The sequence below is a fragment of the Haliotis cracherodii genome, unplaced genomic scaffold, assembly GCF_022045235.1.
Source record: "Haliotis cracherodii isolate W230 unplaced genomic scaffold, xgHalCrac1.p SCAF_6, whole genome shotgun sequence".
Taxonomy (NCBI): domain Eukaryota; kingdom Metazoa; phylum Mollusca; class Gastropoda; order Lepetellida; family Haliotidae; genus Haliotis; species Haliotis cracherodii.
The window spans coordinates 28,049,845-28,067,351 of NW_027266319.1; the positions used below are offsets into that span (position 1 = coordinate 28,049,845).

The 17,507-nt window shown below is 40.2% G+C and overlaps 1 protein-coding gene across 1 annotated transcript; it reads right to left on the bottom strand.

Moving 5' to 3' along the window:
- Positions 1-10,549: 10,549 nt before the first annotated feature.
- Positions 10,550-13,460, bottom strand: LOC139446041 (uncharacterized). The gene is made up of 3 exons (XM_071227306.1): positions 13,276-13,460; positions 11,931-12,097; positions 10,550-11,144 (listed from the first exon to the last, which is right to left on the bottom strand). The coding sequence occupies exons 1-3, from the start codon at positions 13,333-13,335 to the stop codon at positions 10,898-10,900; spliced, it is 474 nt and encodes a 157-aa protein (XP_071083407.1). The 5' UTR covers positions 13,336-13,460; the 3' UTR covers positions 10,550-10,897.
- Between the last annotated feature and the right edge of the window lie 4,047 nt (positions 13,461-17,507).

Sequence of the window (17,507 nt, forward strand, 5' to 3'; positions counted from 1 at the left end):
AAGGTCATCGACATTAACTCTATCAAAGAAAAATAAAACCCCGTTTTGTGACACTTTAAGTAAAACAAAAGCCATGTAGACTTCAGTTTCATTTTTCATTTTTCTGGGTATCCGCACCAGCTGGGTCAGGATAAACTCGATGTCACTGTATGTTTTAGTACAGCCACCTGGCGGAATAGATGGCCCATTGATGCCGTGATAGATGGAAGTGGCAGATAATAGGTAGATCCACAAGTGATGCATCGGGCTTCACGTGTTCGATTATCACCAAACAGATGTGTGTTTCTTTTCGTACACATTTCATTTATATGAAACAGTACAGATATTAAATCCAAGGTGTGTTATTTGTAATAATGCGGTTGAGATAAAGCCTGTAATGTACACAAATTACGACAAATTAATTAAATTACACAAATTAGTCATAATCCGAATTTTTAAAATTTAAATTTAGATGTATCAATTCTATAATAATATACAAACAAATGTGGGAAATCAGTACTCTACTCTACTTTGGTTACATAACAATACAAACTACTTGATTGTCGATGTAGAAGTAGGCTAGCTACTAATGAGTGCAACTATACGTTATAGATTTTAAAGACAAACAAAATAGAAAAAACGACATTTGTCAGACCCTTCGATGCAATTTACGAACGAATAAGATATACATGGCAAATATTCTATGACTTAAAATTTTGGAATCTTGAAACAACCAGAACTCAAGAACTGAGTTGTCTGCATTTATTTGAAACATATGCATTGCTCTTTTAAAGAATATGTGTGGACAGTCTGAAAAGTATTTACATCCAAGAATGTTTTTTTATGACTGAGTGGTATTAGAAAAAATACCTTGGATGTGAAAAATGAGTTCCTTTGTTTAAACAGCATATACACAATGATTCGCCCACAGACAGTCCTTAGAAATACTATTAAAAGCTGCACATAATAAAGACAGTAAGGTTCTCTTTCACGGGTGTTTCAAAGTGCTTACATGTACAATACGGTACACCTCACGTACCATTTGTATTTTTCTTGTTCCTCATCGCCCCGCCTCTTTTTTTGTTGTTGAATATTCACAATGTCATGCTTTTTCTACATTAGTAATGCCTGGTGTGATTCATTGGTGGAGGGGCGGTCTGGTAGCCTAGTGGTTAAAGCATTCGCTCGTCACGCCGAAGACCCGGGTTCGATTCTCGACATGGGTACAATGTGTGAAGCCCATTTCTGGTGTCCGCCGCCGTGATAAGTGAATATTGCTAAAAACTGCGTAAAACCATATTCACACACACACACACAAATTGGTGGAAACACGACAAACGCCTGACACTATGATCACACAAATAATGAAGCGGACACTGGCAATCGGAACTGGTATATTAAAAGACGTTATGCGAAAACGTCTTAAGCATTCATTCCAACACTGACAGGTACTCACACCACACCACGAATCGGACTGTCACATTATGAAGTGATTTTTTTTTACTGTCACCCTAGGAATAACTACTGACTCTGCAATCAGTATCTGGACTATCCACTCCTCTCACGGATGACATTCTTCTCATGCTGTTTATCAGACGTCTGATTCTTAACATTGGGATCTTCTACTATTCACGGGGCAGTGCATGGGTCAGTTCATTCAGGCTTTATACTTGATGGTCTCTAGCCCTCACAATCGCGGCCAGGTAAATCTCAAGGTGTTCAACTGAGTCCAGATGAGGACCTCTTGCTTGCCATGGCAGAGTCTCAATGGCATTATCCCGCAACTGGTTGACAACTGCTCTGGAGCGAAGAGGTTTGGCGTTTGTGATTACCCTTAAAATGTACTTTTACAGGTAAAATGATGATAAACTTTTTAAAATATTCGTGTGATGACCTCACACCGTCCCGTGCATTCTCCCAGGTGCAAATGTCACCGAGATGGGTTTGGTCTCAAAATATTGCTGTTATTGTACTTAATTGACATACGTTGATGGGGTAGCAATTAAGAATATGTACTGCATTATATTTGCTTGGAAACTGGATGGGTATTGGAAGGTTGCGGTTGTGGAATCCAGAAGAATTTGTTGTTCTACAGATGGTTTCTTGAGGTAGCATTTATCTCCGCTAATGGCTTATATGAATCTGTACTTTTGAATGTTGTGTTATGTCTTGTTACGAAACAGTTACATTTAGCCAATGGTGTGCACAACAGACTTGAACTCACAATGACTGACTGACGTAGGTAAGACAACGTAATAACCGAGTTGTGCCACCAGCACCAGTGTGTCTTGTACTTTACTGGTTTCTTATTCAGCCGAATTTTCATATGGTCTTAAGTCGACAATGTCATATATTCCTGTATGGTCGCCTTCAGACTACTCATGGTTTGGGCCACAATATCTGATTCCGGACGTAATATTAAATGGCGTTATCCATGACAATGACACAGACGTTGTTTTAAATGGGCAATAGCTGAGGTTCCAACCAGTCTATGACCACATCACCTCCTATAATTTTCTGATGAAAATCACCAGTTTTTCTTTTTCGTCTCGAAAACTGGGACACATCCATCAATAAGCCCCATATCATTGGTTGCAGCGTGCAAAACAAGGACAAGATTACCTTTACCTGATGGTACCATGGTTGCTTTTTGTCCATCTGTGGATAGCTACATGTAGTCAGTGGAATGATTCATCAAGGTATATTATCTGGACGCCCTGACTGTGATAGTCATGAATGGTTCGGAGATAATGTGACCTCATACACATTATGGAATATTTCCCTCCCAAATTCTACTACAAGTCATGTTTATCTTCTGCTCATGAAGCTTGTACACTATACGCCTAATCGCCCTGTATCAAAGCTGTCTAATATCCTTTTACGTCCCTGTTTTGTTTTGGAGACCACCCCTATACCTGTTTTGTTTTCTTATACCGTAGACTTGATGGTATGAATTTAAGACCCCATGGCTGTTGGGTAATTCACCCTATCTAAATTAATAAATGGTTTCCCTCTATCTCTGTAAAGTGTAAAGAACTTGTACACATTTCCCAGTACAGACTCCATATTGTGTACCATGGTTATGGCTATGCAAGTGTAATGTAACATGCATCATGGGAGCAATGTTAACAATAAAAACGCAGCGTCATTTTGTCATTTTAGAAGATGCACATCTAGAATTTTCTCAAAGTGATTTTTGTGTGTGTATTAGATGTTTTATGAAGACTACATTATTATCATTATAACGGAGCTAGGTGCGCATAATTCTATAGTCCGTTTCAGACTGCCATTATTGGAATAAATGTGAACTTCCTGTTTTCGTTCGAATTTGTCTCCTGTAACTTATTGATGGGACTCCTTGTGACTGAAATACTTCAAACCACAGGTAGGGCGATCGGTAGTTACTCGATATTTCAATAACAACAGTCTAATTTATATCCTTTTTTAACAGGCAAAAAGCAGTTTTCTAGCATTTCCGACAGTACTTTAGATGCCTCTTTAGATGCCTCTGGCTAACTTATGCTTTGCATTGTGACAGTTCATCACCCCATTTTCCAGTGGTGAATGTTGGTGTGGAGAAATTTGGTTTGTTGCCAGGAAATATCGTGGTGAGAAGTGTTGATGATCTCTCTCCAATGTGTTTGTATCCACATATGTATGGGCTTGTCTACCCAGTTGCAGGGGATCTCATAAACACATCCCCATGGGTTTGGAGGGAACTGCCGAATGTGAAGGTCACATCTATATTGATTTATGGTAAAGGCCCCACTGTATCCCATTAGGTGCAATGCGCGGTGTCTCCTTAACATTCTCCAGTATAAGTCATATAGACACATTACCTCTTTGTTGTAAACTCAGGAAAGTACAAAGTACGAGTGAGTGAATGACAAGGTTAATATCAACGCTACTCTCATCATTGTTTAGTTGTATCTAGGCGTGAGGTGAAAAACTCAACCGGACGTATGCGCACTGCGTGGTCGTCTGCCATAGTCATAATCATGAATGCATAGATGGTGCTGACAAACCAAAGATCACAATCGGGGCGATAACTTGGCCCGACGAAGATATTTATTTCTGTGCAGTGAAAGTGATGTCTAGTGGTGGATCGTTATACAAAACATGTCATTGAAGTAGTTGTAATCAATGACACTAGATGTAAATAATGTACTTAACCGCATTCTCAGTTTGTCCCTTTTTTTATCAGCAGACGCCCTTGGACTCAACGTGCTGTCTGAACAAGTGCATGATTACAAGTGAGTCAACTGAGTAAACTCAGTCAACTGAGGATACAATCTACTGGCGATCTTCACGGGTTTCTTGACAATTATACAGTGTGTGTACGACACTATCGGACCGAAAGTGTGACTCTCCGTACTTACAAGGCTTTACCACTACCGTTGAATATTTATCAATGACGAGAAAGAAATATATAAGAACTAAGTACAAATCCTTGTTTTAAAGCCAACAGGATACTCAAAGTACTCCATCTAAATTATATTACATCTTTTCCAGACTTTAACAGAAATGTAAAATTAATGCAAATGAGAGTTCTCTTCATTTTCACACTGAACCTCAAAGACATAATAAACCTGCCATAATTTAGTATGATTTAGCGAATCGTTTTTAAAATCATAAATAACACCACTGAGTTGCGTTTTCTTGTAAATGAGAGTGAGGCTGATGTATGAACTTATGCCAACATAAGTAGTGATGTAAGGTGAAATCGGGTTTAACGTTATTGTACTCATATAACGATATGCATATTCGGGTTTAAAGTGCCAATTGAGGTACCATGCGGCGGTTTAACATGGACACACACCTCAGTATACTGACTTTCATTTTGTGATTTTATCGAATTTTTTTCTTGCAAAAACAACTATGCCTCAGAATTGCCTGCCACAAAATTACATTGTTGCAAGGTGGTTTTCTTTAGAAATAATTCAGGCTTATAGTTGTAAATGATAAAATATCTGGTTTAGTTGCACTAGATGATGGGTGAGTTGGGTGAAATGGGGTTTAACGTCGCGTCCGAAATTATTGCACTTATATATCGACGTGCATGTACGTGTGTGTGTTTGTGTGGCTGCTTGTACTAGTCCGGACAGCTACCGATTTATAGTGCTAGCTTACTGAGATACCATGCCACAGTTTGACATGAATATCCCACTCAGACACTGTATCCTGACTCCGAGCCGACCAGTCCTTGTTTTAGCCCCTTAATGCCGAGCGCCAGACAGGGTAACAACAAGTACCATCTTTTAACGTCTTTTGGTATGAGGCGGCCGGGGATCGAACCCCGGACCTTCCACTCTCCGGCTCTTAGACTATCTAGATGAAAATCTCGATACAAAATCCCAGCAGGAAAGTATCACATGGTCGGTTCCTAGCCAACCGTGTGTCTTTCTTGATAATAAGGTGAGTGCACACATAGTTAATTGAAACATCACACCACCTGTTTATCTATCGTGATAAACATCAGATACATCACTGATAGCTGCTTGAAAACATCATGTTGATTTCGTTATTGATTTTGTGAAATATGTCATCTACATTAACAGCATAAGGGTGAAGTGCATTTATAAACGCACGAACTGAGAAAGCTTATCCAACATATGCTAAAATGGGTTGTGAGTGAGTGAGTGAGTGAGTGAGTGAGTTGTGTTTAACGCCGCTTTTAACAGTATTCCAGTCATATCACGGCGTGTCAGCTTTATTTGGGAGGAAAGCCCCACGTGATGCAGGTCTTATCACGGCGTGTCAGCTTAATTTTGGAGGAAAGCCCCACGTGGTGCAGGTCTTAGACGTTTATCACTTCGGCGAAACCAACGCGCAAGGGTATGATGCTGACAAACCAAGAAACATAAACGGGGCGAACCGGGATTCGAACCCACAATCATAGGTTTCTGGCGTGCCCAAGGGACGCAACTCTGCACAGCGAATTGCGGCGCCTTAGACGACTGGGCCACCTGTACCCCCTCAAATAGGTTGAAATCGGGTGACCTTGACGTTTATGTTCTTATCTCGCCGGAAATCACTGCAGGCTCGTACTGTGTTGGGGTGAACATTGTCATGCTGAAAAGTGCCGCCTGATGCTTCGATAGCCGGGACGACGTGATGACGTTAAGATCTCGTCATGACAAAGCACAAGTTAAGTTGCCCTTGATGGGAAGATCTGTTTTTCGCGCATAAGCGACTAAAGTAAAAATGTGACAAAGAAGGTTTGGGTGATCCTGGCAAAGTCAGATTGGTTAGACTCATCATCAGCTCAGGGCCCGTGTTCCGTCTACATGCAGCCAAGACAGCGACCCAACGCTGCTGCCTTCTGCATTACCCAGACTTTCAGAAGGGCTGTATTCCTGGTAGCAAACCTGGGTACTCTCCCAATGTCAGTCAACAGATTCGGAGGCACCAAATCTAAGGCACCGCGAACAATGGGGAGTCGGACAATTTGGTACTTGGGATGCAAGCGTGATATTTGCTATTTCTTGAAGTTTGTCAATCACATCAGTGTAAAAGGGGACAGAAAATTCAATGACATGATTTCATTGGATTTATCAAAAAGGACAAGATCAGGTTTGTTGGCCTGGATATGGCTGAGGCTTTATACGGGCCTATTCCAAAGAAATTTGTATTTATCAATTTCCATGACGCCCTGTACATATTCTAGGTCGTACCATGGATGGACTTCTGAGTCAAAACCACAAGCATGTCGAAGACGGATATAAAATCATCGAGCCACTCCATCATGTCGCTTAAAATACTGTGTTTGTGCCAAAGTTGGGCATCCACTGACAATGTGTTGGACAGTCTCATTAAATTCATTGCATAATATACATTTCATATTTATATTTTGATGCAAAATCACACATAGACGGTTTCGTGTGGGACACGTTTTAGGCCAGTCGACTTCATCCAAGCTAAGGACTCTGCAGGGTTGCTGATCTTCTCAACACACTGCCCATAAAATTGATGCAGTTGACATTCTGATAGCCTCTCCCTGAAAAACCGAGTCTGGGCCGATTTGATATAATAGCACTTCGCGTGGTTGACATTCATTTTTGTACCGTCCAGCAGTACAGAACCATCAACAAAATCAACATTGACATTGAAAATATGTCCCACAGCCTTGGCTCCTTTAAGAAAATTGTGGAATGCATTGTCTGCTCTGAACTCTTATTTCTGAACTCAGATTTTCTTAAGTCTACATTGGTACTCTGCCCGAGGTTTCCCCTTGATATGGCATTCTGGGGTTTGCCACATTTCCACATTTCAGATGGAGAATGTTGCATTTGTCGACTCCAAATGATATGCCATGATCATTAGAAAAGTACTCTACAATGAAAATCTGTTTTTCTAGTGTGGATTCTCATTTGGCCATAAGTTCAAGGTCATCCATGTTAAGGAGGTGAATAAGGGGTGTTGGGGATATGTGCTGAGGAGGCCAAGGATGATAACCTTCCCCTTTGCTAAGCATACCGCTTAAAGGATTAGGTGACAAACAGAAAAACAGAGGACAAAAAGAATCGCCCAGACATATTCCTCTTCTAATAGAAAAGGGACCCGAAGTCACCACCTGTCCCTGCGAATACATCTCAAGTTGAGTTGACCAGCAAATCATTGAAGACTTAAGCCCCTCGCAGACGTCAATACATTCCAATGACTTTAAAATCCATTCGTGAGGTAGAAACATAGGCTTTTCTGTAGTCTATCCAACGCATTGACAGGCTACCGTGGTAAGTTTCAGCATCTTCAAAGATCCTTTTCTGAACTAGCACTTGATCCCTACAACACCAACATCCCTTTCTGGCTCCCTTCTGCTCCATGTAAATAGTGTCAATTGAAGCACAGTACGATGACACAAGATCTGTAGGATACCCTGTAAATATTGTCTTCTCTGTGTATTCAGATAAGTAATAGAGTCTAAGCGTGACGATATCAAAAATATATTTTATTAACTGAATGATTTGTGAAAATGTGTTATAAACTTGTACTGTACAAGAAACACATAACATTTTTGCATTTCATCGTTCCAGAAATGGTCATCGATATTGTGACACTGTAAGTAAAAAAAGAACTTATCAACTTTATTTTTATTTTTCACACCCGAAACGTGGGGTTTCTGCACTGACCTAGTCCTGATATGTACAGCTACCTGGCGGACTAGTTACACCATTGATGCCGTGATACGGGGAAGTTGCGGATAATGGGTGATATGTACAGCCACCTGGCGGACTAGATACACCATTGATGCCGTGATACGGGGAAGTTGCGGATAATGGGTGATATGTACAGCCACCTGGCGGACTAGATACACCATTGATGCCGTGATACGGGGAAGTTGCGGATAATGGGTGATATGTACAGCCACCTGGCGGACTAGATTCACCATTGATGCCGTGATACGGGGAAGTTGCGGATAATGGGTGATATGTACAGCCACCTGGCGGACTAGATACACCATTGATGCCGTGATACGGGGAAGTTGCGGATAATGGGTGATATGTACAGCCACCTGGCGGACTAGATACACCATTGATGCCGTGATACGGGGAAGTTGCGGATAATGGGTGATATGTACAGCCACCTGGCGGACTAGATACACCATTGATGCCGTGATACGGGGAAGTTGCGGATAATGGGTGATATGTACAGCCACCTGGCGGACTAGATACACCATTGATGCCGTGATACGGGGAAGTTGCGGATAATGGGTGATATGTACAGCCACCTGGCGGACTAGATACACCATTGATGCCGTGATACGGGGAAGTTGCGGATAATGGGTGATATGTACAGCTACCTGGCGGACTAGATACACCATTGATGCCGTGATACGGGGAAGTTGCGGATAATGGGTGATATGTACAGCCACCTGGCGGACTAGATACACCATTGATGCCGTGATACGGGGAAGTTGCGGATAATGGGTGATATGTACAGCCACCTGGCGGACTAGATACACCATTGATGCCGTGATACGGGGAAGTTGCGGATAATGGGTGATATGTACAGCCACCTGGCGGACTAGATACACCATTGATGCCGTGATACGGGGAAGTTGCGGATAATGGGTGATATGTACAGCTACCTGGCGGACTAGATACACCATTGATGCCGTGATACGGGGAAGTTGCGGATAATGGGTGATATGTACAGCCACCTGGCGGACTAGATACACCATTGATGCCGTGATACGGGGAAGTTGCGGATAATGGGTGATATGTACAGCCACCTGGCGGACTAGATACACCATTGATGCCGTGATACGGGGAAGTTGCGGATAATGGGTAGATCCACGAGTGATGCTTCCGCCTCACGGTGCGTTCGGAGCCGTGCATCCAACTTCAAGTGTTAGATAACCACCGAACAGATGTGTGCTTATTATAGTATCTATTATAGTTTTATATGAACTGTATTAAATGCGTCTAAAATATTTAAGCTCAGTGTAGTGAAACTCCAAGTGTGATATGATGGTAGGGTTTAAATACAGCCTGTATTGTACATGATTTTTACGATAGATCATTAATATTTGACAGGAGCCATACTTTGGTTCACTCATTGGCTTACATAAAAATACTTACAATATTCTAATTAACGGTTGGGTAAGACATAGAGAATATTTCATGTGTCGAGTGAGATATCATGTTTCTCTTATCGAGTGACGGGATGAAAGACAAGATGAGAGAAACATCATATTTCACGAGACACATGACATATCAATTTATTATAAACTTTTGGTGTAGGTGTCTACCGTAAAATTAAATTATTTCATTACAAATGTTAAACCTTGAAATGTAGGGGGACACAGGGACGTTTCACCACGTTTTCACCTTGTATTTGCGACTTAAAAAGTAGTTTCGTGTTGCCAAATCTTAAACAATATAAACAGAAAAGTATAAAGAATATATAGGATCACGAAACCTCTGTATCATACATAGATATGATTAAATAATAAAATCAACTTTAACAAAAAATATTCTTCAAAACTAGGAGACCGCTGTTGGAAGCGAAATAATACACGCTGGTCAAGTAACAAACATGGCGCTTTGCGAAACGAACAGTCTCGATTGGCGAGTTAAAGGAGAAATTTACAGTTTATAACAAAACATTTTCGAGAGAATAACAAACGACAAGAAGGGATATTAACTCCATAAATGATTTTGCCTTGTCAAAGTTGAACTAACGTTAAAAGGACGTCAACAGATTTTGTGTACGGGCGAGACACTTACGATAAAGGGAGACAATGTAAGGGGAGGTTACTCTTGTATGACAATTGTTCCGGCAAAGTGTTATGTTCACTTCAGTGAAATATCAAGTGTTATGTTCACTGCAATGAAAATATTACTTTTCTTAACTCCAGCAACCTCAGTGTTTCCCACTGACGTATATAATAATGTACTTAAGTCATGTTCTACTATTCTCAGAATAGGAAATTCGAGAATATTGGTCAATAATATAATTAATTTTATTCTTTTTCCTCGTACATAGCCAAGATAGGAAACATAAAACCTGCATTCTAGTTGTTAGAGTGAAACTGAAAAACATTGCAGCTGGAACATGAACGCATTGAAAGATTTGTCAGCAACCAGTGTTGACGATTTATTTTTGAAACGCAATGATAATTTACAAACAACGAATAAGTATTCAATAACTGCCAGTCATTAATCAGTGATTGTTTATAATATATTCATCTTGTCGATGCCGGTATTCACTTAGAGAGTGAATGTGTTATTTGTTTACCTCGCATCAGCAATGTTCCATCTATTTAGTGACAAGAACAGTTTATAGATCAAAGGCAAGGTTAATTATTAGGCCACTTAGATGCCACACAGTTAATCATACACATATACAGGTGATACAGAAGTGTTTATTATGATATCACAGTTGCAAGAAAAGTCAAAACCATACGGAAGTGACGTTAACATATATATCTCCAGTAAGTGACTGTCTGTCCAGGACGAAAGCCCCAGTCGTTCTTCACAACGCTGTAGCGGGCGGCGCTGGTTGTTATTCTCCGTCCCGTTACTATTCCAACGTGTCCTCCCCCGGCAATGACGTCACCGACGTGACCAGTTGGGTAATTGGTCCAGCACCTATCCGATGTCAGGTAGCTCGACCTTGGGTTTCCCCATTCCCCTGCTCCTATAGGACCGGCAAGTCCAAACCTGAAATATTCTACTTTATTTAAAGAAAATGTCATTGTACTGGAATTTAAAAACTTATAAAATCATTTCGAGTCAAGAGAAATTCCCGTTTCTGGCTGTATGTCGTCCATTCATAGAGCGACACATAATGGTACATGTCCATAAATCAGTCGAATCGTATTCCAGGAGTGAGTAAGATGAATCTTACTCCGATATATGTACCACTTGGGTGAAACACATCAATATGGATATCCGTGATGATCCGGGGTAGAATAGGTCTTCAGCAACCCAGTCTTGCCATAAAAGGTGACTATGCTTGTCGTAAGAGGCGACTACCATGGATCGGGTGGTCAGGCTCGCTGACTTGGTTGATGCATGTCATCGTATTCCAATTGCGTGGATCGATGCTCATAATGTCAATCACTGTATTGTCTCGTCCAGACTCGATTATTTACCGATCGCCGTCAAATAGCTGGAATATTGCCGAGTGCGGCGTTAAACAACAAACAAACACATCAACATGGGACTAGTGCTGACATAAAGAATCACAATCGGCACGAGACTTAAATTCGAACCAACAACAAGCAGATGACAGCAGCTGGAAGACGCAACTCTCAGTATAGCCTCTGATGAGTTGAGTTTTTCCTGCCAAGAACAATTGGTATTTAAATACTTTTGAAACCGTTCGTATAAAAATATCAATAATATTCTTTGTATAAACCACTAAGATGTCGTTAGTAAAAACAGATTTAAAAATAAGTGCAGCTATTAAGAACATACATATTGTTCCAATTCAATATTTCCTACCATCTATGAGGCACCCCACCTCCAGCTTCGTCAAACACGTCCGCTACAAAGATGTTGCACTTATTGGTGTTACGCCCCGTGTCGTGCGAGGACGCATAAGACCACTGAGTACTGCCAATGTACCGGTCAGCTATTCTCACTGCGTTGTCCCGGGCCCGATTTGTAAACTAGAAACAAATAAGGCAGCGATTTAGTATTGAAGTTATCTCCCTCAGTATTCCATTGTAATCTGAACCTGAATCTGAAGTACATATGAATCATGCCACACTTTAGGTGAACTGTGATTTATTATTAAACGCATAAAGAAAGGTGATAACTCATCATAGATGACTACACGTTCTGAATAAACCTACTGGTAAACGTTTGAAAGATCACGAATAACGAAATTACTTCTTGTTGCCACAGGCGGGCCTCGGTCCGTACATCGAGACGGGAACTCATTTCAGTTAACAAATATATCTTATTCATCTAATTTTGCAGATGTAGCAGAAAAGTATCATGTCTCCATCAGCTCAATATTCGTTTATATTTAAAAAAATATATTTCGATTAAAAAAAAAAATTCGCATGTTACACAACAGCTGAAGGGCAGCTTAGACATCCTATAAATGTATGTGAAAATCACTAAATTTGCTCTGTTCGGCACACATTTACAAAATCTTCCCAAGGCAAGGGAGTTAATTGACTGTAAAATTCCACTTTCTCACCATGAAGAACTAGATGGAATTATTGAGTTATATTGTGACTAGACTAAGGAGTCTATGCATAGTCCAATCAAAATCGCCTAACGAAATCGACATCCGGTTTGTAAATTGCTGTGCAGATTTCGGTCGATTGCAGTATTTGTAAAGCATGGGGACCGCCAACTCGGCGTCAGCAGATATTTTCCCAAATCTTTTCATGTTATAAATCAAAATTAAATGCTCAACCAATTTACACAAAATTACCAGTCCACAGATTACTCTTTTCAAACTGTTGCAGGAACGAGTGATGGTTTAATAGACATAATCAAAATTCAAAAACAGTTCATTTTCAATAACATCAAAAAACAAACTGGGTAAACTTTCGTTTGCGCTTCAGTTTAAGTGTTTATATTTGCTAACCGTTGTTGAGAAGCGCCAATTAAAGCTCAAATTTCGTTTTAACACCAACTTCCGGCTCTTTGTATCCGCCATGACGTTCATGTGTCACTGGACTTTCAGTGTAACCCAGCTGTGGTCACCGTGACCTCGAGTACAAAATATATCAATTAACCCTCCCCATTCAGTTTTGCAAAACAGTAATTAAAAACAGTAATTTCTTAACGGGGCCAATACATAAAATTCTCGTGATCATAATAAACTCACCACAGCATGCGGTAACGCACAGACAAGGATGAAGATCACAATATTCCGGAGGTTCGTCATTGCTGCAACCCTATTACGCAACGATGAGTGCAAACTTTAGAACCGAGACTATTTGGCGCTGTGGAGCAACTGCAGGTGTACGTACAGCGCTACCGACACTGTGCGGGTGCTTTCAAAATGCGTCGCTGTGATGGGATTATATAGAGGCCTGTTAGATAAACATTGTTATCAAGGACGCGTTCGTGGTTGTATTTGCTGGACTTTCATCACAGTTATGTGAAGATATGTACATGATTGCATGTTCACTGTGTGAAGTGTTTTGTTTACTTGACGTTGTTGATTTCATATCGACGCAAACACCAGGGAACACAAAGTGTAAAAAATAATACTTTATTCTTATTTACTCATTTTACTCCAAGGAACGAGGTTACATAAGAAGTATTTTACTAATGTTACGTGCATCAAACAAATACAGTTAACTATGGTTATAACGAACTCAAAAAGAGAACTAAATTTGTTCGTTATAACCGTATTTCGTTATAAGCATATGCACAGCAAATAGACGGGACCAAAAAAGTTCGTTATATACGTCTGTTCGTTATAAGCGTGTTCGTTATAAACGTAGTTTACCGTAGTCAGTAAAACCGCATTACTCTGGACGTCACAGTTCCAAAATCGTCCGGATTAAATATTATCTTCATCAACGAATCACGGAGCCTGAGTAATGGACTTTTTTTATGTGGATGTTCCCGTGGTAAGCATCCTTAAAGCAGGATATCCGGACTAGCGATGTCCGGAATAAGAAGGTCTTTATGTACAACATAAATATCAAATCAAAAGAACAAACAAATCCAATAACAAAACACAAAAAGCACCCCAAAAATATTAAATGGCATAAACAAAGTTACTCCAGGTTGATTAGGGTCATAAGAACATTGTGGATACACCACGTGGTCCCTAAACAAAGGTTATTGTCATGATTATTTGCTTTTATTTAAATTAAATTTTACATCTAATTTCACTATCAAAACATCTCTGGTGGCAACCAAATTAAACTTAGCTGGAACACCATCCTTCCAACGAGTTTCATACAACTCATTCTACATGCTTTATTTCAGGTGGCCTTTGTCCTTCTCGTCCAACTCTAATGGTGGTTAATCAATCATGCACCTTGTAATCATCATATTGACTTGCCTATCAGCACGCACATATCATGTAAATACCCGAGAGAGACCTTGACTTGCGCAGACTGGTCACGTCATGAGTAAGAAGGAAAGTTTTGATCCGATGCATCAACACTGCGGCAAAATCTTTGTTCGTCGAATTATATTTACAATAAAATAATTTCCCCCAAATGTTTAATCAACACAGGCATGTTTAAAGCAATATGAACAATACCGGTTTCAATTCATTTCCTGTTTTTCATCTTAAACCGTGTTTTTGACTATAATGCGTTTACCCCCCTTACACAATGACTTTGATAAACGACGTCTGTTCACAGTGCAGAAGCCTATTCAAGCCAAAACTAGATCAATCCGCATTCCGCTTGTGGTGAATTGACACGTAGGCACTGTTTGTTTGTTTGTTGTTTAACGCCGCACTTGGTCTACGCGATTATGATATGATGACATAGATCAACCTACTCAGCGAGTCTGACCACCCGACAAGCATAGTCGCTTTTTACGGCAAGCATGGGTAACTGAAAACCTATTCTACCCCGGATCTTCACGGGTAATGTAGGCACAACGAACAAAAAATTGAGAATTTTAAGAACAACCAGACCAAATGTTAGATGTTATAAACAGTTGTAATACATAGAAATACATGTTCAATTACCCATAAGGTCAAATTTCAATTACCCGTAAGTCCCATAGACTTTTCAGAAAACTGTTTAATACATAAAGACAAAGTTATTCAGAATGTTCAAATCAACACAGGCACATTTAGAAGAAAACAAATATTAATGCATTATTCGTTTATTGGTTCCACTTTTATATGTTTCACAATTATTTAACCTCACATGCCGTTACCTCCCGTACTAACTGAATTCAAGTCGCCCAAAAATTGAAATATCATACCCAATACAACGCAAGATAGATTTCAAAGAGCGCCGTGCGACTCTTGCGCAGACGCCGTCTGATCAAGGTTAAAACATTCAAGGCCTCAGCGAAGCTTTCAAAACGCTTTATTGCAGACATGTGGAGGACATTTCCATTTCCAGTGATGTCCGATGCAATTCCCTATTTTGACTTGTACCAAGTGTTTCTGTGTTTTTTTCAGGTGAACATTTGACTTACCTTTGCATGTGTGTATGTATGTTTGGTTGTTTGTTGTTTAACGCCGCACTCAGCAGTATTCCATCTATATGACGGCGGTCTGTAAATAATCGAGTCTGACCCAGACAATCCAATGATTGACATCATGAGCATCGATCCACGCAATTGGGATACGATGACATGCATCAGCCAAGTCAGCGAGTCTGACCACCCGATCCCGTTAGTCGCTTCTTATGACAAGCATAGTTGCCTTTTACGGCAAGCATTGGTTGCTGAATACCTATTCTACCCCGGATCTTCACGGATCGCATGCATGCGTGCGCGTGTGCGTGTATGACGGGTTCCACCGGTGGGGCAGGATACGATCACCTTGATATACGTATTTAACTTTGAATCCGTCATAGTGTTACCGCAGTCTCGATTATCTTTACTAATCGTCATTTCCTTTCTTTAATTTATTATTTTTTATATAAATAATTTCTTATGTATCACACACGATCGGCAGGACCCCGTGGTGACCTAGGTAGAATGTGTCCCTGCAACCTATTGCTCGTCGTAAGAGGTGATTACATTGGGAATCCGTGGGATTCCGGGTTAGAATTGGTCCCTAGCAATCTAAGCTGTACTTGGGTGAGTTTATAGAAAGTTTTGAACCACTTCAAAAATAGGTCTCAGCTTAACTTTTGGAATTAATTTCACCGCAAATTCGACAGGCAATGTCTGTGGCCAGAGCAGCCACAACGTTTTCGGAATAGGGATGTTGATTTTGTTAAACTTCTCTGATTTGACTATCGATATGTACCATAGTCAGGTCATATTCTAGCACAGAAATGTAGGCTTGAATTTAAAATGAGGAAACTGGACTTTCATATAGCCTAGTTGACACGCTTGCCTCGGAAAGATGTCTGGTATGTGTCAGTTAATATTTTGCTTTTGACAACCACAATGATCGGTTATTTTGGCTGGGGTTTGTGGTAGAAGAAATTCATGACTTTATTTGGATATATTGGCTTTTGATTAGCCACTTTTGCTTGACAACGGTATGCGGATCTATACCGAAACGTCGCCTTTACAGTATCAAAGAAGTTGTTATCTATAAATTGTGTCTACTTTGTCAACCGTCAAATTCTAAGTAATGCCTATCAAACAATTCACTCAGTATGTTGTAATCATAAGACTTGTGCTTGTCAGTCAGGAAAAGGATTTGCTGTGTTTGAAGGAAAATGATAAGTGAGTGAGTGAGTGAGTGAGTTTGGTTTTACGCCGCTTTTAGCAATATTCCAGCAATATTCCAGCAATATCACGGCGGGGGACACCAGAAATGGGCTTCACACATTGTACCCATGTCGGGAATCGAACCCGGGTCTTCGGTGTGACGAGCGAACGCTTTAACCACTAGGCTACCCGATAAGACCTAAATAAGACTTAGTGTATACACAAATATATAGATTGGTTACATTGGATTATTCATGTGATATGATTTTCAAAAGCTTTACAGCGTTACATCAATCCACCTAACCATAACTACCTTGACCTTCATCCTAGAGTCATTCGTTATCTCTCGCATCTTTCCGTAGTCGCCATTCGGCGTGTCCCGCAATGGAGTTGGTAGCAAATGCATCGTGTGTAAAACACGACAAGGGGAGGTAACTCTAAACACACTCCTCCGCTACTGTGATTTTAATCTTGCTGAGAATTGGTCTTTAATAAAAAACATGAGAGAAATATTTTTTCAGTTTAAAATACCAAATTTTTCTAAAAGATTCATTATCGTGTTTTATCGCCGAACATATTATATTTTATTCCTATAATAAATTATGTTTCTCCCTGATAAGTCTCATCGACCTCGTGTGAAACATCGAAAAAGAAAAGAAATTTTACAGTTATGCCGCTTAATCCAGATTAAATACTCTTTTAATTTCCTCTGTATTTCTTTGATTCACGGACTCAAACCTG

What these genes read in the sequence shown, in the direction of transcription:
- LOC139446041 (XM_071227306.1), bottom strand. Translation starts at nt 13,335, where the DNA reads ATGACGAACCTCCGGAATATTGTGATCTTCATCCTTGTCTGTGCGTTA. An exon ending in GTGCGTTACCGCATGCTGTG is followed by an intron (nt 12,098 to 13,275) that starts GTGAGTTTATTA and finishes ATTTGTTTCTAG; the next exon opens with TTTACAAATCGGGCCCGGGA. An exon ending in GGTGGGGTGCCTCATAGATG is followed by an intron (nt 11,145 to 11,930) that starts GTAGGAAATATT and finishes AGAATATTTCAG; the next exon opens with GTTTGGACTTGCCGGTCCTA.